The following is a 22649-nucleotide window of genomic DNA, read 5'->3' on the forward strand; positions in this document are numbered from 1 at the left end:
TATTAACGCCATTAGTTATCCTTTATTTTCGAATTTGATGTTTTGTTGGAGGCTTTTTTTTATTGTTTATTTTATTCTATAATTCAAACAATAACCTAGTATCAATTATGAAACAAAGAATGAAAATCGAAATAAAATATAAAACAATATATTTTTTTTGTAAAAAATGCAAGTATATTAATGGAATATTTCTCTTTTTCGTTTTGCCTTTTATTATTATTATTGTTATTATTATTATTATTATTGTTATTATTATTATTATTATTATTATTATTATTATTATTATTATTATTCAAACATATAAGTTGATGCAAAATGCATAAATAGCAATTTTTGTTGTTATGATTGTGGTTAATGTCGTTGGTGGTTGTTGTTTCTTTCAAAGTGTATCTCAAGTATTTTTTGACACGTTCAGTCTTATTTTTCGAATCGCTTGAACTATTTTCCCATTTTTTGTTTCCTTTCTATTATAACAATTTCTATTTCAGGCTTATTCCCGTCGTCGTCGTTATTATTGTTCCTGTGTTTGCACTGTTGATGATGTTGTCATCGTTGTTGTAACACTGCCGATGTTTTATGGTCGAGTTTGTTATTGTTGTTCGTTATGATTTATCCATTTGTTCTCCATTTTATAACTTTACTTCTAATGATTTCAAACTGAACAGAAATGACATTTCTAAATACATACATTTTGTTGTAGTTCTTGTTGTTGTTTCGGGTTCATTCAAATCTGAAAGAAAATATCTTCCTATAGAAATTGGACAAGAGTTTATTTCTTGATATTTATTTAAAAAAATTAATTTTTTTAACATTTCCAAACAAAGCCAAATTTATGTTTTTTGTGTGTTTTTTTTTTTACCTTTTACGGTTTTTTCTAAGAATTTTTTCAAGGCTTTATTTAAATATGTTGTTCATTTCAATTGTAATGATTAGTACTGAATCCAATCCAACTTCTGGTTACAGGCAACTTGTCCAAAGAGTGCTCTTCCTATGCGTATGATGGAGCGGTTCGAGCTTGCAATGGTTAGAATTTCGACTCTTGCCCATTATCTAATAACTATCGACAATCGTTTTTATTCATTTCAAAAGTACTTTTGCTGTCCTTGGGAAAGGCGTGATTACTGCAGTTGCACTCGAAAATGTACAATCATTTTTGCTTAGTCAAAAGAACCCAATTAACTATTGATTAAAGTGTTTCGTCTGTTTTACAGGATGAGTTAGTTGGGATGAAGGGTTAATTTCGTTGCCTTAATCAGACAGTAGTGTGGTTGAGACAGAACCGTACATCTGACTAATTAAATAAGAATTAGTCCGAGAAAACTAAAAGGATTCTAAATCGACAAAATCATTGAGTAAAGTTGGAAGTTCTTGGTACGTTTATATGGCGCAAGGTATGAAGATATTAACATTTAGACCCCGACGGACTTTACTCGAAACACCAACATTCTCGTCTATCTTCACGACATATGATCGTAGCTAAATTTCCGAACTTTAATAAATGTGGCTCGTTATATGACATTTGGCCATCTTTTCTTAGTTATTCTCAACTGTGTGCCGCAGTACGTCACTTACAGTGTCTAATAGCATATTCAAAATGCAATCAGAATTTCAAAAATATGATTGAAGGTTTTACAAAATCTATGTTAATGTTTGACCGTCTTTAAAAAAAAGCGTTATTCACAATTTTTATGGACACATTCAAGATTTAATAAAACAAAGTAACAGATTTTTAGTATATTTTTAACTTTAAAACATTGTTCTTGTCTATCTTCTATGCTATGTGAGTCAGTAATTATTCGATCTCCAGTTCGCCAGTATTTTTTTTTCTTTTTATTTAATCTCGAGCCTCAAGAGTTTTATTCAGTTATTTACCCTACCCCCATTCTGAAGTATCCCACTACCATCAAAATATAGCCACGTCCCACCAATGGGGTATACACACCGTCTTAAAACCACTGATCTAATGTGTTATGGAGTCAAGAAGATTGAGAACCACTGCCTTATATGCAAAGCCTTTGCGACATCATGACATAAACCGATAAACTATAAATTCCACTATTCACTATTTAACAGTTATGAAGAGTCTTCAGTTGCACCATTGCTGGAAACGGGATTTTTATTTAAGCCTATAAAAGATATTTTATTCGAAATTATTAATGCTCTGATGTCTTCTCGTATTATTCAAAGTGTTTTAAATTTTCTTTCTCTATTTTTGTTACTACTAATACTTAATAATATTCTTTTGCTTGTTTTTTCTGTTTTAGGGAATAATCGTGTCAGATTTCGGGATAAAAACAAAGGTTGCAATTTAGTAGTTTCGGGTAAGTCAATTTTCATTTATTTATCCCACTGGTTTAACATTTTTGCATATATCATTGACGCTCTCTCTCTTTCTCTCTCTCTCTCTCTTTCTCTCTCTCTCTCTCTCTCTTATATATATATATATATATATATATATATATATATATATATATATATATAATTTACCAATCCGTATCAATAATGCCGGGAAGATTTGTAGTTGGCTGACTCCATAAGATATCCTGTTAACAATCAATGAATCGACGATTTGTATCCTATTATCGATATTGCATCCCCAGCCAAAACATTTTGTCTTTCCATGATGTAGACCGCTAAATTACAAATAGGTTCAATATGCATGTTCAGCACGCTATAGCATTACCAAGAACAGAAACTCAATATTTAATGGGAATTTTCTTAGCTTAAAGTGCTGAGTTCAAATCTTTCTTGGGGATAAAATACTACAAGTAGTCACTCACAAATTAGATTCCCAAGGCGTATAGGTTGGTCTTGAAACTGGATCTAGTTTTACTTACTAACATAATTCAGCTCACCATGTATAGGCATACACCATGAAGTGGATAACTTAACACTAAGGATTTCCATGAAAATATTTCTTACTGAAGAGGTAATATCGTACTAGAGAGATAACGATTGTTTGTGATACAAACCTTATCTTTTCCGTTTTTATCTGAATTAGGTTCCAATTGATATATACTTTTATAAAGGAGCAGACATATCTGTATGGTTAAGTTTGCTTTACACTTCCGTGATTTTTGGTTTAATCCCATTACGATACACCTTGGTTACCTGATTTTACCATATCATTTAGTAAACCAATGCTCTATGAGAGGACTTGGGAGAAGGAAATTGTTAAGCTCATTGGAGGGACCGGCCATCTTCATGGGATGTATACTCTCTCCGTTAGTTAAACTGAGAGAGGTTATGCCAACCGGTATTAAATCAGGAAACAGATTAAGTCTCTGCTAGACGTACCAAACTCTGACATTTTAGTACATTGAGCGGAGTTCGCTCTTTGACAAGCATAATTCTTTCTTCCCTTCGGTCACAGAGAAAGGATCCTGGACGTTTTCTTTTGGCTCAAGTGAATCCTACAATGAAATATAGCACCCACACCTGGGATGATGATGATGCTATCACATACACAGACATCCCAGACTGCATCCATAGAAGGACCATTCGACTGAGTGGCATTCAATCACAAACGGACACACTCCAACGCTTGTCCCTCAAGCATGCTGTCTTCTCTCTATCTATTCCCGCAATATTATAACCGTCTCTGCTCCTCTGAGTTGGCTGGTTTCATACCTCTACCACTTAAGGACCCTCTATCCACTCGCCTCTCTATTTCGCATCTACCTTGAGTCTAATCCACCCTGGCTCTGCTCTAACCACTTTTCATGGTCCTTCTCCCCAGAACAACGGCCCCCTGAAAGGTGTTGAACTGTAACAGTTTTTAAGAAAGACATAAACCTTATTGGTTTGGGTTGGGACTGCAATGATCATGGTCACTACCTCTTCTGCCAGATTCAGCAAGTGAAAAAATCAGCTATTGAGAAGTAAAACTAATAGGTTAGTATGCCAAAAATGCATTTATTAACAGTTTGTAGCAACTCGCATAACTTCGTTTTTTTGTACCACGCCACCGCCTGGGTTCAATGTCGCAAGACATTCGAAACTGATATTTGATTGTTACAAAACGTCAATTTCGACTGTCTTTCTGAACAACCTTACCAATCAGTTTCGAGACAGTGACAGCTGACTTTTGTCGTATAAATAAATAAAAATACAAACAGACTTAGTTAACAGAATGTTGAGCATCTGATTTACGGTGCATGATTCTGTGACAAGATATATCTACCTTAAAAAACATATGGACCTTTGAAAAAAAGAAAATGGTCAGCCATCAAGTTCGTAAAATTTTGCGTCACAAAAAGTAAATCGATACATTATCAAAGCTTAAGATTTCTATTTGGACTTTGGAGATGATATTATCTTTCACAGCATTTTACCAGATACATTTTTTGTACTTCATTTTTCTTGCTGTCATCTTCATCATCGACGCTAATTATGTTGTGGTTTTGTTGTGTTGCGGTCGATGTGATTATTTGTACTTATTATTTTACTTTCAGACAGAATATACTGTGCTCTAGTCTGTTAATTATATATCTAGTCCACATTTGAATTACCTCTTGTAAAAATATTTGGCTATTGTGTTAAACGATGATGGTGCGTGTGTGTGTGTGTGTTTTACAGTAGCAGAAATTTACGTTGAATAGAGTTTTAAAAATCTGAAGCAATAGTGCGTCTCCACTGAGTACTAAATGTTTAATAATGAATAGCGTTCTAAATTTTAAGCCAAGATTCAAAATTGAATCTATATTTTCCTACGAATTTTTTCTTGCTGTTCTCCGCTTTTGCACCTACAAATTTATGAGAGTCAACTGCTATGTTTAGTTAGGTCCGACAGACTGTTGAAGATTCTTAGGTTAAATAGGGTTTAGACAAGATAACACAGAAATCCTTTGTTCAGCCTGACCTAATTTAGTTAGACAAAATATAAATACGGAACCTGAAATTGATTCTACCTCTTTCGTTGGGTGCCTTCCCCAAAGGGCACATCTGTCTGTTTCTCTCTTCACGTATGGTTTGTCGCCGCCGCGGCACAAAACAACTTTCACCCTCTCTACTTTTCAACATAGAGAGGTCAATTCTCCTACTCTTTCTTCTCTTCTTCTTCCATCTGTCCTTCTAGCAGTCAATAAAAGATGAACTTAACTAACTACAGAATGGATAACACAACAGTAAACAATCTGTTGTACAACAACTCGAAGAAGTATCTTATTTTGTAACGAACAAGTAAAGGCCCGTATCCTCATGAATAATCTTATTCCACTCATTCATTCGCCACATATAAATTGCTAGTTTTGAAAACTAAAAAGTGGAATCTGTTTTTGGTTAAGACTTACCAGTAATAGCAACCAAAATTACCTCAAAATGCTTATGTCTTTAAAAACTAGCATAACACATTGAACAATGCAATACCAGATACATTCGGTCTGAAAAAAGGATAGTATAGTTGATGACTTTAATCATTGATATATTCGGTTTGTTGATTTAGGAGTATACAGCAATAAGAGTAACTAAATGTGTTAAGGTATTTATTTTCGTGCTTAACATTTCTAAATTCCAGTTCATTTGTTGTGGAATAATAATATCAAGTACTATAGAGATATATTGCACTTTCATACCTTAGCTATAAACAAGGTATTTTCTACGTACTTAAAGTAGTAGTTGTTTAATCCCACGTCACCTTTGATCGTGCAGACTTTTACTTTTTCACTTCTTTCAATCATAGGACTGCAGCCATGCTGGAGCATGTAGTGTTAGACGAACAAATTGATTCATGTACTTATTTTACATCTGGTACTCATGCTATCGGGTCTTTTATCGAACTGCTAAGTTACGACGATATAAACACCAATACCAGTTACCAAAAGATAGTGAGGACAAATACGCATATACATGCGTGCGCGACAAAGCATTTATCAACCAAGAGCTATGCTAGAAGACACCTGCCCAAAGTGCTGCAGAGTGGAACTGAACCTGAATCCAAGTGGTTGCGAAGCGAACTTAGTCACACACTTATGCCCGCGCCTATTCAAATCATTACCTGGCATTTTATTTGTTTGAACACGGGAGAATAGGATTCGAGCTAATCCATTTTTAAGATGGTAGGGTATAAGTTGAAGTTTATTCGGCTGCTATTTCTAGTAAGTTTAGTAACTATGAAAAAACATCCACGTGTTGGTTCGTATTATCTTTGCAATAAAGAGCTAAGCTAATTTATATCCAGAAACAAGTTGCTGCTGTTTTTACTACAATTGCATCTACTTCTATGACTTATGCTATCGTTATTGTTGTTAGCAATTTTGTGGTATTAAGAGAAATAATAATGAGCGTTATATAAATATTATATTGTCCATTGTTTCATACTGATGTGTTTCTTTTAGGCTTTGTTTCTTATTTGAATCATCATTAATTATTAAGAATATTTTATAACTGTTTCGAGACAGAGTGCCTGATAGCCACCTTAAACTAATGTATTTCCTTTCATAATTTGTGTATCAGTACTTGGTTTGACAATTTATTACCTCATCTAAATGGTAGAAGACATTTGAACGCATCTCTTTGTCTTTGAAGTTCTAAATTAAAGCTGAATGGAAGATCTTTTACTTGAGGCAGACAGTTGCACGTTAGATTCTTCTGAAATTTGTTTGGCAAGCTAGTTTCTCTTAGAAACACCTCAAGAATCTAACATGCTAAATTTGGGGTTTGAGAATAACCCTTAGGCATAAGACCTGAAATTTTGTGGGGATGGGGCTAGTCGATTACATCGACCCCAGTGTTGAACTGGCACTTATTTTATCAACCCGAAAGATAATGTTTAGTATCTGCATGTATTTTTGGAATTTCGAAGTTGGGTCTGTTTGGCCAGTGGCTTGATCTGAGATTATCAGTTGAAATTAAATCAATTACAAAGCAAGAGGCATTTCAGTCATTTACGAACACAGTTGCATGCTCTGTTGTTCATTTAGTAAATGGCATTTTCTAATATAAAGTACCAAAAAGCTTCATGGTATTTCTGCAATTTGGTCACTGACGCACTTCCATTGGAGTAGATTTAACCCGTAACCAATTCATAGAAGTGCGACTGAAACTTATTGAAGATTCATAGTAGATATCATTTAATAAATAAATGAAAGTATTTAGTAGCGAGGAATAGCTAAAACTAAGAAAGTTTAAACTTGTACAAGTCGTAGACTGTTAGTGAACAGGATAGAGGTATTTACTAGCGACAATAAGCAGTACAGGGCAGGGGCACATGACCCAGTTTTCTTCATGGTGAAATCTGTGTTAAAACTAAAACGAAGTTATCTGCGATGGAATGTGATTAGCAAAACTGAAATTTATCTTCTCAACAGATTTCATGGCAGCCAAACTTAAGCAATGGACACAACTTTATCATTATCAATCTTCCAATTTAACTAACCACAGCGTTCTCTTATCACTTCTTTCCTCTTCTAAGCTCATTAAGTCAAAATTTCGTTTCTTCAGCAAATCTTGCGAATGATTCTGAAATATCTTTTATCACCAAAAATTCCCTTACATAATCATATAATCTTATTAACCAAGAGATCTGTTCCATCTAATTATTTGATTTCTTTCACAGCATTAAAGATTCGGGTACAACTGGTTCCTGTTTAAATGACACCAGAGCCCTTTGTTACTTTTAATCCGAAGTTTTAAATACTATCTCTTGCCAACAATATCAACTCCTGCTTATCATCCGATTGCTGTTATCAATGATAAACTATCAATCGAAAAATCAAACATATCTATGGTATTAATAGATATATTAAAGAATTAAACAGACGGCAACTTCGCTGAAGAGACATTACGCTCGATTCACATTAAGCTATTCATTTATATACGATCCTGCAAAGATAAACTTCAACCTTTGCTATCATCATTTAAGATGGAAGCATATCGAAAAAGAAATGGGCCACATTCCATTTGACCACTTCTGTGATAAAGCTAAAGGAAAGATTACAGAAATGTATGTAATGAAGCTAGTATATAGCTTAAACACTGCTGCTACTTTATATGTATCAAGTATGCGGAATGAGTTGCAACGCAAAACTAATATTTGGCTGCAACTATTACGACTGTTGTTGCTTTAATCGTGAATATATCAATCCATAAGAATCTTTTTCCTTCCTTTTCGTTCTTTTAAGTTATCGTTACTGAAGTTTGAATACGCGCCTCTAATATTGCTAAGGCCTTTGGGGTGAAATCCTAATCGTCACAATTCACAATGTTCTCTTGTATAAATCTAGTATCTTGTGCGATTATGAGATTATTTTTACGAGTTTATGCCACAGTATCACATTTAGAAGAGAATTTACCCAATGGGGTTGCTGGATTGGTGGGTTATCTGCAAGTCTAAATGGAGCTGTTATCCCTTGTTTGGGGAATAGTTAGGTCATGTGAAATTCATTGCTGGCAGAAGCCTAAAGGAGATTGGAGATTTAATGAACTCTTTATGATCGATTAGCAAGCCTTTCATACGCAAAATGCTCACATTATTAGACGTTATCTCGGGGAAAGATTGGCAAAATTATTATAGTGTCAAAAAAATGCCTTGCGGTACTTATTCCAGCTCTTTACGCTCTGAGTTCAAATCCACCACGGTCAGTTTATGCCTTTCATCTGTTCTAGGTCGATAAAATAAAGTATCATCCAAGTACGGTGATCGGTATAATCGACTGAGTCGCTCTCTCTAAAACTGCTGACCTTTGCTCTAAATTGGAGGCAATTATATTTGATGCCCCGCAGTTAATCTAAACACTGTAAATAAGTTATCTGTGAATTCCAATTGAAAATAAACGACAAAAAAATGCGATGGTCATATTGAAATGTCTTTAATTGGTCTGCAACTAAACTAAAACAAAATCAAGGTAAGCGCTTTGTCACAAGAGCAAGATTAAGAAAATAAAAGAAAACAGTGATTTCTAACGCCAGCAATAAATTTTGATAGAAGGGAGCTTAGTAGATACCATCAATCTAAATACTTGATTGATTTTATCGACCTCGGAGGAACGAAAAATTAAAAGAAGCAATACTACGAAATACTACGAGACATTTTCACCGACTCTTTAACGATTCTGCCAAAAATATATTGTTTCAAAATTTGACACGAAGAAAATCTCAATGGAAACATTAAAAACATGCAAAACTAATTGAACCCTTTATATTGATAATTTTTTTGGAATTTCTCTTCTCAATAACTTCCAAACGTCTGCTTTAAATCTCGCCAAATGCTCCTGTTCCACATCAACTCAAGAGCTCATATAAGCAATAGTTCTTGACCTTGTTCAGAAATCAATTGGGCATAAAATAGACTGTGTTGGTCAAATATTCATTTATTATATTGCAGAAGGCAACAGTTTGTTTTTGTGGTTTAATTGATTAAATGAATTCCATTAAATGTGTCTAATTTTGAAACATCCTATGTAGAGTGACGTCAATACTCTAGAACTTACGACTCCAGTTACAATTTTTCTAATATTGAGAGCCGTTACTAATCAAATAGGTGTATCAGAATAATTTACTAAGTGATGAAAGATCTGTTAACTAGCACTACATTTTTAGCAATTAAGCGACCTAACTTTTCAACGGTATAAATCACATATATGCAAATCATACTACAAGAATATATAGTTCACCGCTGAAATAATCACCACCACTGTAGGATTGCAGTTCTAAGTTTTTATTTCTTTCGTGGGAAAATTAGTCTCGTGTCATATCTAGAAATAGATTTATTCCACCCGTTTAACACAGAGATTTTTTTTTTAAACGCATCCGCAGATCGGTGCGCCCAGTTACGTGTTCCCTGTATCACAAACTGTACGTAATATTTAACCGATACAAAGATAGTCAAAAACGATAGCGCTCGATCATATGCTTAATAGTATTTAATTTGTTATCTTTGCGTTCTGAGTTCAAATCACATGAAAGCTGATTCTTTCATTACTCTGGAGTCATCAAATCAAATAGCAAACATGTAATGGAATTCATTTAATCAATTAAACCAAAGACAAACTGTTGCCTTCTGCAATATAGTAAATGAATATTTGATCAACACAGTCTATGTTATGCCTAAGTGATTTCTGAACAAGGTCAAGAGCTATTGCTTATATGAGCTCTTGAATTGATGTGGAACAGGAGCATTTGGCGAGATTTAAAGCAGACGTTTGGAAGTTATTGAGAAGAGAAATTCCAAAAAAATTATCAATATAAAGGGTCCGATTAGGTGTAGTTTTGCGTGTTTTTAATGTTTCCATTGAGATTTTCTTCGTGTCTAATTTTTAAACGTACTTTAAGGTGCCTGATAAAAGGGAAATAAAAGGAAGACAGAGAGGAAGGGGAAAAAAAAAGACTTACCGACCTACAAACAATATTTATTCCGAAAAGTAGACGCTCTAATGCACTCGAAAATAGAACGAAATATTACCCACAAAAGGGTGGAAGGCAGAATCTAAGAAATCAAAGCTCTCCACGTGAAATGAAATGAAATGAAATGAAATGAAATGAAATATACAAGCTGAGTTCCATAAAAGCAACTGACCTCTTAAGATAATAATATCGCTAATAATGCTTAAAGTTTTCTCTCCCACTACTCAAGAAACCCTCCAGCGAATTTTATGATATTTCGATTTCTGTTATGAAATATTTAATACCAAATAATTCGCCTCAAGCTTTTAATTCTTTTTACAAGTAATTAACAAGGATTTTCTTCTAAGAAAATTTCTCAACGTCAAAATGTGTTGTTTTTTACTTTATTTCCGCTTCTTTATGTTTATTTTGCTTCTTAATATTATCCAATCTAAGTGCAAACTTGCAACCAATTAAGCAAGCCCTTCTCATCAATCGTCTGCCCATTATTACTTGCTATAATATTTGGGCTGGGACAAATTCATTTGCTTTTAAGTGGAATCTATGATTGAAAATTTCATTTATGCAATACAGCTGATTCTATTTCGCGTTAACTTAGTTTTTCCTTTCGACTTGATTATTAAAACATTTTACGTCAGGCTGATTTTATTCGCCAAATTAGATTTCACTGAAGCTAAGATTACTACCACAAACAACTAATAGTCGATAATTTAATTTACATAGCATCCAGCAGGTTAAAATAAAACAAAAATGAAATGATAATAATAGCCAATTGCAGAAGCGAATTGGTTTTTATTCACAACAAATCACGGGTACAAATGTACCGGAATAGTTTGTATTTCTGATTGCTTCAGTTCACTTAGTCATTGAAAATAGACTCTAAGTTTTCCTGGTAAAGTTATTGGTGATAGAAAAGTGCTCAATTTACGAAAAGTGTTTTTCCCTCAATTACTTAAAGCTACGAAAATTAGAATTAGATTCCGGTTTATTTCTTTAAACAATAATGTTAATAATGAGGTAATTTTTTAATTTTGTTTATGTTAATTATACAGCTTTGACTTATTATAGAGACAATTTATACATAAACGGAAGACAAATATTTTTTACATACAATGGTTACTCTTTCGTGATGAATGCAAACCATTTAACGGGTGTTCAAAGAGATATAACATATAATTGACAGTGATGATATCTCCTGTATACGCACTGATGTGGCTTTCTGATTCCCTCCTGCGGGTTCACAGGAGGGCTTGAACTCAGCAACCTAAGCTAACGAAACAGTCGTCAGTAGTCATAGTAATGCCAACACTCGGAGTAGTGAGTTGTTTCTAAATGACAAAGAGTCTACAATATTGTTTCCATCACTGCAAGTCGCAAACGAATATTAATAATGTTGCACCTTATCTTTTCACCAAGTTGTTTCTATTCCACTCTCGAAGAAAAGATTAAACTCTTACTCTTGGGTTAGTCTGTGGGAAATACAGTACTCATGACCATTTTTAGTTCCTCCGTGACTAACAGGAGAAGGGAGTAAATTCTCAAACCAAATACTTGCAACGCAGTGAACTCTTCTAACAGCTCCTGAAAGCCAGGCGATGGTGTAAAACTAGGCAATGAAAAATGCTTTGGTACTTACTTAAAGGCTACAAGCATGGCCGAACGACTAAGCTCGCTTCCCAACCGTGAGATCTTCAGTTGCTTTTCCAGTATACTAGCCATTCCACCTTTTATGTAACCCAAACACTTAGTTTGCTATGATGAAATCTGTAGGAATGCTTCATTGTTCAATCAAATTAGTTGTGGACAAAGAGTCTAACCACTTAAGTTAGACTCCCCGTCTGCGTTCTTTCAGCCTTCCTTTAACGCCTTCTTTCAATGTCTACTTCAAAAACCAATCCTGTTGATTTGATGCCTCGTTCCTAATACAGAGTAACAGAATAGCAGAATCACTACACCTATTCATCTTTTTTCTTCCTGCTTCACGTTCTGTTTAGTCGTTTAAACCAAACGTGTTTATTCTGTCGTGCGTTTTCTGTTTCTTTTTTTAATCATCAACTCTACAAGGAACAAGAGTCGGTATCCATAGTGTAGGTTGAAGGATACGAATGACTGCATAAAGTTAATGTTTAATGCATATTCTGAATTCTTGTTGGTTGGTGAAGGAAATACAAGAAAAGAGAGTATGAGGGGACAAGAGGAGAAAAGATGGGTGTTTTGGTTGGGTTTCGATGGAAATCGTATACTTGTAGCTAAGCTAGTTTTAAGGAATAGAGGCTGTTGTAGTGTTAGTTGAAAAGGCAATGCAGAAACGGAGCATCTGTGGCCTAATAAATTGTTTTGGGAACAAGAATTTTCCAAACATTTTAGTATCTTTCTTTGAGTGTGGTCTTGGCTGTTTGTATGTGTAACATTAACATTAGCACAGTGCTTTGTCGAGAATCAGCATATAATCAGGAATAACGTATTTTCAGCCCCTGAAGAGGACGGTTAGCCTTAAGGCAATAGTTTTTGCTATGTCCTGAATATTAGGTCACCAAGAGAGATAATCATAGAATTATGATTAATACAGAAAATATTGGCAGAGCGAGTGTACTTGTCGGTTTGAAACGACCAGGAGAATTTTTCATATGTGTATGTGGCGATGATACTTGATGGGAGCCTTGTCGAGTTAAAAGCAACTCAGGCAGCAAACCTAGAGGCTTTCTTTTCGAGGGTGCTACTAACTGAGTTATCTTTAATGAGTGGTACGTAGAAGGATTCTAGAAAGTTAGTGGAGATCCTCTTGGTGAAGGACTAGGACTGGCTGGGATCAAAGACGCAAGAAAAATTGCAGGCTATGCTGTGCAGAAACGCATCTTTTGCTTTACAAATGGTAGTTTTGCAGAAGTTGCTATGTAAAAGTTTCCATTTGTTTATTCTGTCCATTGCGTGTCTGTTGCAGCGCTGCTCCGTATTAACTACTTGAGTGTTTGGGGTTAAATGTTGTGACTGTATGAGGGACATGAAGAACATGTCTATGTAGACTGTTTCTACTAATTAAGCGGGTTGAAGTGTTGGGCAATGCGTGGATGTGTTGAATGGCTTTGATTAAGGAGTGATCAGAGGATTCCAACAAGGGCAGTAACATGGTAGTTTGAATAAAGGCAAAGTCTGGAGGTAAGAGTGAGATCAAAAGTGTCTGGAGTGTCTGTATGTCGGTCAGGGATGATACTGATTGTTGCAGAGAATTCAGAATGACAAAATATCCAGCTTCCGCACCAAAAGCACAAGGAGTATGTGGAAGCAAAGATGTTAGATGCTTCGATGCAAGACCGGAGATGGTCAACCAGTTACTAGATGATGGCAAGCAGTAATAGAGAGAGAACAAAAGAAATTACACACACACAGGCGCCGCCTTTCAAAGCAATGTTTGAATGCAATTTTGTCTGGACAGCAGCTATTAGTTATAGGTAAACGATGTCCTGTTATTGCTTCTCGAGCAATAACAGGACATGGAGCCTGTGCATTAGTAGGAAGTAATGTGTGGGGTATCGTTTTACTCGAAATTCTCAGAAGTTCATAAGTAGGAAGTAAAATTGTCGAGCTGGTATAGCTTTATATTTCATTTTCATTTTCATTTCGAAGGATTGGACAAATATCTTATATCAGTCTGAGACATCATAAGTGGATGACGTGGTGGAAAGTGATTGCATCAAGTAGTTAAAGTATGGGGTGTGCACCAGCAACAAGTTAGAGGAAGAGTAGCCATTGCAATATGGGCGAGAATGGGATGGTAATCATAGTTTTCGTGAGTGAAAGCAATTGCTTTGATTAGGTTTGCATGGTTGTTTAATATATGAACAAAATTGGTGAACATCGTATAATAAAATTAAGCTTTCGCCAAGTCGAGTTCGAAATGTCCTTTTAGTCAGTTATTCCGATGAGAAGATTATGAGCTACACTCAATATTGGTTGTACTATTACTTGGAGAGCATTTGAGAGTGACAGTTGATAACCGCCACTGACAACGCTTTCATAGTGCAACGGGAAACAAATTCGTGCCTGGAACCCAAACTGAAATTTAAAGATCTGAGAAAAACTTGACATTTATGGAACTAAGGTAACAAAAGTTCAGATTTTTCACCGATACAATAGTCCATGATTTTTCACATAGGATAAAAACCGAACGAATCAAACAAGTATTGGGTGGGATTTGAACTCAGAATATATAAAAGTAACAAAGTACAGCAAGATTAGAGGAAGGTATTATGTCTAGCACTCTACTGTTTCACCAACCTCAATTACTTCAGCAAACCAACGAGGGAGTCTGTACGCGGTCGCTCTGCTGGTTAGAAACGGCAGCCGAATTTCCTCAAATCACACCCTACTCTCTAAGAAAAAAGAAGTAGCATGTAATGTCATTTAAATCGGTCTTAATATTTAATACATTATCGATCCTGGAAATTTGAAATGTTAAAGTTCCTCCTGCGTGATTTGGATGCAGAAAGTAAAATTATATATCTAAACAACTACATTTACACCTCTTGATGTAGTAGTAACAGCAATATGGTTTTCTAACATATGTTGAGGCCATATATTTGGGGCTGTAGCCAATTAAATTTATTCCAGTAGTTATTCTTGTCTTGCAGTTATTTTATAGACCCTCAAATTACAAAAGATAACGTCGACCTGGGCAAGATTTACTGATTCTGTCAACTTGTTGCCTACCTAGCAAAATAAAAAATCGAGAGTCGCTTTAAACTATAGCGGTTCTCAATAATCCTCCGCGGCCCATTTAGGTAAATTAATAATCCTCTACGGTCCATTTTCATATCTAAATAAACAACGGGGTGCACTTACTATTTGATATTTCTAGAAATATTTCTCAATTTTTGTTTATCGCAAACGTACAGTAGTAGCTCTTACGCTTCTGGCTTATTCTATTACATATTCACGAGTATTTTACATTTTATAATTTATTTCAAAAGTAAAAGATTTTGTCTTTGCGACCCTTTCTGAATTACATCGCAGCCAATAGATTGAAAACCGCTGCTTTAAACAGAACTGAAAGGCTGGTTATCACGTCATTCCATTTATAACCTATAAAGGATATACATATTCAAAAGAAATTCACAAGAATTCTGATTTCCAGATAGTATTGGCTGTGATTAAAGAAACCAATATAGACCTATAACATTTCAAATCAATATAAACTTGTGTAAGTAATGTATACTTGCTTTGATTCATTATGTAAGAGTGTTAGCTTCAAATGGAACATCACTGAAGGCTTCGCTTTCATATAATGACTACATACAAGCTAATGAAACTAGCTGCACAAGTTAATGAAACACTGTTCAATTATACAGTAGCCTCTTCTTTCCATAACAGCGAGTTGTTTCTCTCTATGGTACCGATTTACAAGAGATACTTGTGGTTGGTGAGAGTTAAATGCATTTACCAATGAGTAACATAGACCGTGCCGGACCAACTGCAACTCGGTTTATCAGATTTTAAATGTCAGAAACTGGTGTTCTGTCAGATATTATATTAGGAGCAAGTGAATTGGCTTCAGAAGAGAATTGAAACCACGTGTCAGTTTCAGCTTACCTCTGCCCTATGTATTAAATACTGAAATATCTGTTTCCAACAAAGACTGAACTCACATATTATGTTTTGTTTAACCTGCACAGACTTGCAGCACGAACGAAAGTTTTGCTTGTAAATATTAAGGTGCAGATAAAATGACATGTGGTACTTCGGTCTTTATACGTTCAACTCCTGCTGAGGTTGAGTTTACTTTTCATCTTTCCTGGGTCGATAAAATACAATATTGTGGTCGATATAATTGACAATACCCTTTCCCAAGCATGGATATGTTGCGTTCGTACTAGAAATGTATATACATCGGCTCACCACCACCACCACCCTCAAATGTAGAGGAAGAAAGAGTTAGTGGCTATGAGTAGAAAGCGTGATAAGCATGATCTTATATCCGGTTAGTGTGCTGATGGAATAGTAATGATAAGGTAGAAAAAGAAATTATGATACAGAATGTGTACAGCTGGAGATGGCTGGTTGTTTACTTGTTGCTATCATGTATAGCATAAAACCTGAGATAAGAGAGGCAAGAAAAGTCACTGAAGTTACTTATAATACTTGGTATGTATGTAGGCAGGCTATAAATTGGCTGTTTTAAAGAGATGGGGAAATATCAGGGGATCAGCTAAAAATAATTAGTGTAGTCGTATAAAATATAGTTTTGTGAAACTTTTTCCATCTCTGAATGAAGGCCTGTGTAGCAAGAAAAGAAAATGACAAATAAAAGCATTAAAAGGAAGTTATTTTCAACAAACAACGAAGCAGCTAAGAAGAGTATCAGGGGAGGAAGGGAGAAAGAGTGTGAGTGTGTGTGTGTGTGAGTGTGTGTGTGTGTGTGTAAGTGTGTGTGTACATGTATATATGTGTACGCGTAGAGGTGGAAGGAAGTAATAGTAACAACAAACTAGAGATAGCAGGTCAGACAAAAAGCTCGAGGTTGTGAATATTTGGGACTTATTTTTCTTACACTAACGCTGCTGCACTGACCGTAGATGATGAAGATATGTCTTCAGAATAATAAACATCTCACTACTTGAAAGGAAATTAGTAAAAAGAAACGAATTAGCAATAGCAAAAAGGAACGAATGTAACACTTGAAAAGAAAAGACTTCAAAAGAACACGCTAAGATCATTTAGAAATAACATTGGATCATTGATAGTAGGTGTGTTTTCGTTTAATCTGCTTTCTGTCCAACTTATGGAACAACTAATTATTCTCCATATTTCTCTTAACTTTCTTTCATTCATTTCTTTTTGTTTTTCCCTTTATATTTTTCTTCAGTCATATAATGTTCTATTGTGGTCGTTGTTGTTTCTTTATTTTCCTATACTGGTGATTTGTCTCACTAATGATGTCATTAATATCAGTTTGATGATTATACACACACAATCACATACACTATACGCATAGTTGTATACAAACACATACTGATCCAATGATCCAGCCTTCGCCGATGCAGACATGCTAATACTAAAAGAATAGCGGGTATTTGTTACATTCCTGACAATAATAATTTTGCCTGGACCATTCGAATTCGAAGTAGGCGGTTTGGGGTTAGTTTGTTTCTTGTCTTGTTTGTTTTGTATTTGTTGTTTTTTGGAGGGAGAGAATATTAAGACAGCGAGAGCTATCAACTGTTGTAACGTACGAATTTAATATTCACAGTATATAGACTGTATGACTACGCATTCATAGCTCCTTTGAGGAGACAGAATCTCGACGATGTTTTTAAACCTTCTTTAGCTAAAGAAAGTATAGGGAAAATTCAGTGAGGTGATTCATGTTCATGTATGTTATTACAGGAACAGCTGGCTGCATTATCAGCTCATGGATTGCCAGATCAAATCCATTTCAGATGATATGCGTCGTCACTGGACAGGTCAATTTATTTCAGTTGCCTCGGGTCTGGGTCTTAGAAAAATTCGTAGAAAATTACCGATGATAGAGAAAGTGGCATAGCTTAATAATAGATTTGTTTTGCCTTCAATTAACGGTACAGAAACAGGAGCTGAGTAACTAATTGCTTTTACAGAAAACCGAAAAATAGAAAATTATGTAAACACTTTATATATATATATATATATATATATATATATATATATATATATATATATATATATATATATATATATAGTTGGCGGGAAATGCAAATATGATTGCTTGAATTTCCCGTGTGTGTGTGTGTACGCATAACTACACATTGATGCCCTTTCACCATCGACTTTATCTCAATTTTCTGAAAATGTATATTTTTAATGAAATTTTGTAAAGTTACGTTTGGGAGTATGTAAATTACAAATTATTTTGGCCATGTTGAAAAAAAAAATCCTTTTAATATTTATGGAGTTTCGAACCATTCTTCCCTCCTTCCCATTTCATTATCCCATTACATTCTTTAAAATGCAGAAATGTTTTCGAGTTTGTGTACTAGGTAATGTTATTTCAAACATATAAATAGATTTTAAAAATTGAAAACGCTAAAGTTACGGAAATTTGTGGTCACAAATTTCAGGCAGGGATGTGGAGCAAGAAAAATCTGAAACTCTTCCAATTTTGTAGAAATTTTTCCCTAAATTTTGTAAACATAATTGTAATCTACACCCACGTAAACGTATCTCTGCAAGATTTCATTTAAAAGTACACATTATGCAGGAAGATGTGAGAAGGCAATCGAGGGGTAAAACAATTTGTAGTTTTGGCGTGTAGCGGTGCGTGTGTGTGTTCGCATATTTGATAAACATGTTTATTTTCACTGTGAATTTTAACCTCGTGGTTAAACATCACTGCTTATGTAATACGTTAGCACCAGAAATACATCAGACTCGCGTATGTCTGTGTAGTAGTGTACTACATGAAAGTTAATATCTATAGTGTAGATACATTATGTATACACACATTAGAATTAACTCGCAAACAGAACACACGTAACGACACTAAAAAGTTTGTCATAGGAACAAATATTTAGCATTAAGCCAGACCCTTTAGTCTGAAAATGAAGCGAATATAAATAGCCTCTCGTCGGTGAAGGGCTGTGCTCGAAATAGACACTTCCACTTGACATGGTAAGCTACCTCCCCCTCTACCCATTTATTAATATTAGGTCACCCTATCACAGATGATCTCTGGTGAATAATGCACATCATTAACATAGCAAAGACTTCATTTCAAAGGCTGACCTTTCCCTTCGAGGGAAGAAAATACTTTTATCTCGTAACTACTAACCCTTTTACAAAGCTCAGCTGAAACCCACAACAGCGTAATGCACCCCCATTTGTTACGATGCTACACACACACACACACACACACACACACACACACACACACACACTCACACTCATACTCATTCATTCAGAAAAAGCCCACTCCAGAATCTGGCCCTCTGACATGCTATCTTTACGCTTCTTCTTCCACAATTACAGGGACTTCCGTCCCTCAGAGCCGGTTAATCATATGTCACCTCCACTAAGGTGCTCCCAGATCATCTCTCTTCCCCTTTTCACACACATTGTACCAAGCCTCCCTTCTTCCACCACCACCACTCCTGTACTAATCATTATGACCAATCATTTACTTTTCAGAATATTGACCTTCTGAAATTCCCTCCAAGCACATACATTTCTTTCTTGCAATCATCGATTTACACTATAAACGGAAGATAAATAGCATTGGTTCCCCATCCCCACGACCTCAAACCGCTATATGTCCCCTTTATATTTCATTATATGCACACCTCAAGGCGGTGAGCTGGCAGAATCGTTAGCACGTCGGGCGAAATGCTTAGCGGTATTTCGTCTGTCATTACGTTCTGAGTTCAGATTCCGCCGAGGTCGATTTGCCTTTCATCCTTTCGGGATCGATAAAGTAAGTACCAGTTGCGTACGTCGATCTAATCGACTGGCCCCCTCCTCCAAAATTTCGGGCCTTGTGCCTCTAGAAAAGATTATATGCGCATCTCATTCGTGTACCTTTCATTGTATATGAACTACGTACATTTTGGTTATCGTACATTTGACACCAGATATTAAAAATTGCCTCAACGAACACTTGATGTATCAAGTAACCCACAAATCTTTTGCATCAAATTAAAGGATTACTCAGTACTTTTACAGAGTATATAGTTGTTATATTACAAAAATATTGGTGGGAGTGACTTCGAAGTTTCGGTCTGCTCGCTTTCATCGGAATAATATATTAAATATTTTATAAACGTAAGCTTATAAGCGATCAGCATGCATTCACTGAAGTAAATAGTCTAATATTCCTCGACAGAAAAAAAAAAGCAGGATTTGCCGTACGCATGTGAAAACCATACTTTTTCCGTCGAGGGTTTCTATGCCCTAATATTAGACTATTTACTTTAGTCAATGCACGGTGATCGCTTATAAGTTTTAAGCTTATAAAATATTATTTACAGATTTGTAAAATCAGCACTGCTTATATATATACAAAACTTTTATTCTTTTACTTCTTTCAGTCATTTGACTGCGGCCATGCTAGAGCACTGCTTTAAAGGGTTTTAGTCCAAGAAATCGACCCCAGCACTTATTCTTTATAAGCCTAGTACTTATTCTATCGGTCTTTTTTGCCGAACCGCTAAGTTACGGAGACGTAAACACACCAATATCGGGTGCCAAGCGATGGTGGCGGGGGACAAACACAGACACAAGCGCATAAAACATATATATATATATATACTTTTATTTTTCTAAATTTAGATAAGCAAACTTTTTAATCTAAAATATACTTTCCTTCCTTTTCTACAATGCTCTTCTATCTGTCTGGTAGACTTGCAAGGCTCCTCTTTCAACATTCACTTGTCCATGACGAAAAATACACCTCCGCTACTGTTCTGACCTCTTCTACAAAATTCATATTTTTCCGTCTAAATGATTTTGAAGACTGTGGAATAAATAATAAATGGGACAATGTCCGGTGAATATGGTAGGTAGGTGGGGCATCGTTTCCCATTAAAACTGCTCCAGCCTATGGAATGTCATCCTCGCTGTATATGACCGAGCATAATCCTGATGGAAGCATAATCCTGATGAAACCAAAGATGGTTGTTTTTCTTCTAGCGCTGACTTAAGCCGCTCAAGCTGTTCGCAGTAGATCTCCTTTGTTATCATTTGGTTTGGGTTTAACATTTCAAAGTGGACTAAGCCTTTCATATCCCACCAAACAGATAATAACACCTTACGTGGGTGAAGATCTTCTTTAGCCTTGGGTGCCGATGTTTCTCCTTTCCCTACCCACTGTTTTCGGCGCTTGACATTTTTATAGAGAACCCATTTCTCGTCACCAGTCAATATTCGGTCCAAAAAACGTTCATTCGTGAGACGTGACAGCAAAGAAGAGCACACATTCACTCCCTGCGCACGATTAGACTCGGAAAGTTTGTGAGGAATCCATTGACCCAATTTGCTGACTTTTCCGTTGGCACGCAGGTATCGATGAATGGTTGAATGACCAAATCTAAACTTCTCTGCTAGTTCCTCAACAGTTACGATGGGATTTTGTTCTACCAGGGTTTGCAGGACGTCCTCGTCGGGTTTTACAGATCTTCCAAGACGAGGCTCGTTTTTCTAGGCTGTAATTTCAGGTTCGGAATTTCTGGAACCACTGTTGATACTGGCATATGCTTATTGTCCGATCCCCATATACTGCATTGATGTTCCTCGCACTTTCCGTTGCGTTATTGCTTTTATTGAACTCATGAAGCAACACATGCCGAATATACTCCTTTGTTACTTTCATTATAGCTTTGAAAGAATAACTGCTAAAATCGAACTGTACTCTTCAAAACTTGCACTAAGAATAAGTACAAGGTAAAATTATTACCTGCTTTTATAGCAAGTTGTGACAAAATGAAAATCATTGTTTTCCCCCAATCAGACTAAACAGTTGTTAAATGAAATTTTAAAAGGGAATAAATTCGCGTTAGTATCGGTTATGTTGCCAAATTTCTACTGTAGACAAGGTGCCTGAAATTTTGGAGGTGGAGACTAGCCGATTACATTGACCCTAGTGCTCAACTAGTGGTTATTTCATCGACCTCGGCGGAATTTGAACTCAGAACGTAAAGACAGATGAAATACTACTAAGTGCTTTATGCTAATGTTTCTGCCAACTTGAAAGTTAATATCGTGATGTCACAATATACATTTATCATAGCTAATTAAAGTTTTTCCAGCTAAATTTTTATCTTGGCTAGGACTGTTAACAAGTCAGTCAGTCATTAATTGTTTTTATCTTTTATATATATATATAGCAACTCTCTTCTCTACTACAAATCTCCCAGCAAGAGCAACATCCTAATTAGTATTCTCAAGCTGGTCAATTAGTTTATAGTTAGCTAGTATAAAATGTACACAGAGAGACTACCTACTACAATGAACAGATTTCTTCTCGCACTCTTACCGTGTCATACTTTTCGTCCAAAATAAAATTAATTTCTCACCTATTCCTCCACATACACACTCACTCACTCGCTTCTCAGTCTACAGCCGTAACCATAACAACACACTGACATTTGAACTGAAGTTTCATGTATCTTGATTCTTGTTTTAATATACAGATGTTTTACTATTTATTTCTATTAAACTTTGGAGTGGTAAAAGTCAATGCTGGGCACTGCAAGTTTTAAACTAGGAAACCTCATCCTATCATATCAACAAATTGTAATCCCCGGAATATTCTCACGCAGGCACTAATATATATATATATATATATA

General features: G+C 35.4%; 1 protein-coding gene across 1 annotated transcript in view; it reads left to right on the plus strand.

Annotated features, from left to right (window-relative positions):
- The first annotated feature begins 1381 nt into the window (after nt 1-1381).
- Nucleotides 1382-22649, plus strand: part of LOC106880697 (uncharacterized) — a 61761-nt gene continuing 40493 nt past the window's right edge. Inside the window, exons 1-2 of the mRNA XM_052965902.1 lie at nt 1382-1391; nt 2265-2321. Of these exons, the coding sequence (XP_052821862.1) occupies nt 1382-1391; nt 2265-2321 (67 nt within the window). The remainder of the gene's footprint in view (nt 1392-2264; nt 2322-22649) is intronic.

This window comes from Octopus bimaculoides, chromosome 2 (genome assembly GCF_001194135.2).
Source record: "Octopus bimaculoides isolate UCB-OBI-ISO-001 chromosome 2, ASM119413v2, whole genome shotgun sequence".
Lineage (NCBI taxonomy): Eukaryota > Metazoa > Mollusca > Cephalopoda > Octopoda > Octopodidae > Octopus > Octopus bimaculoides.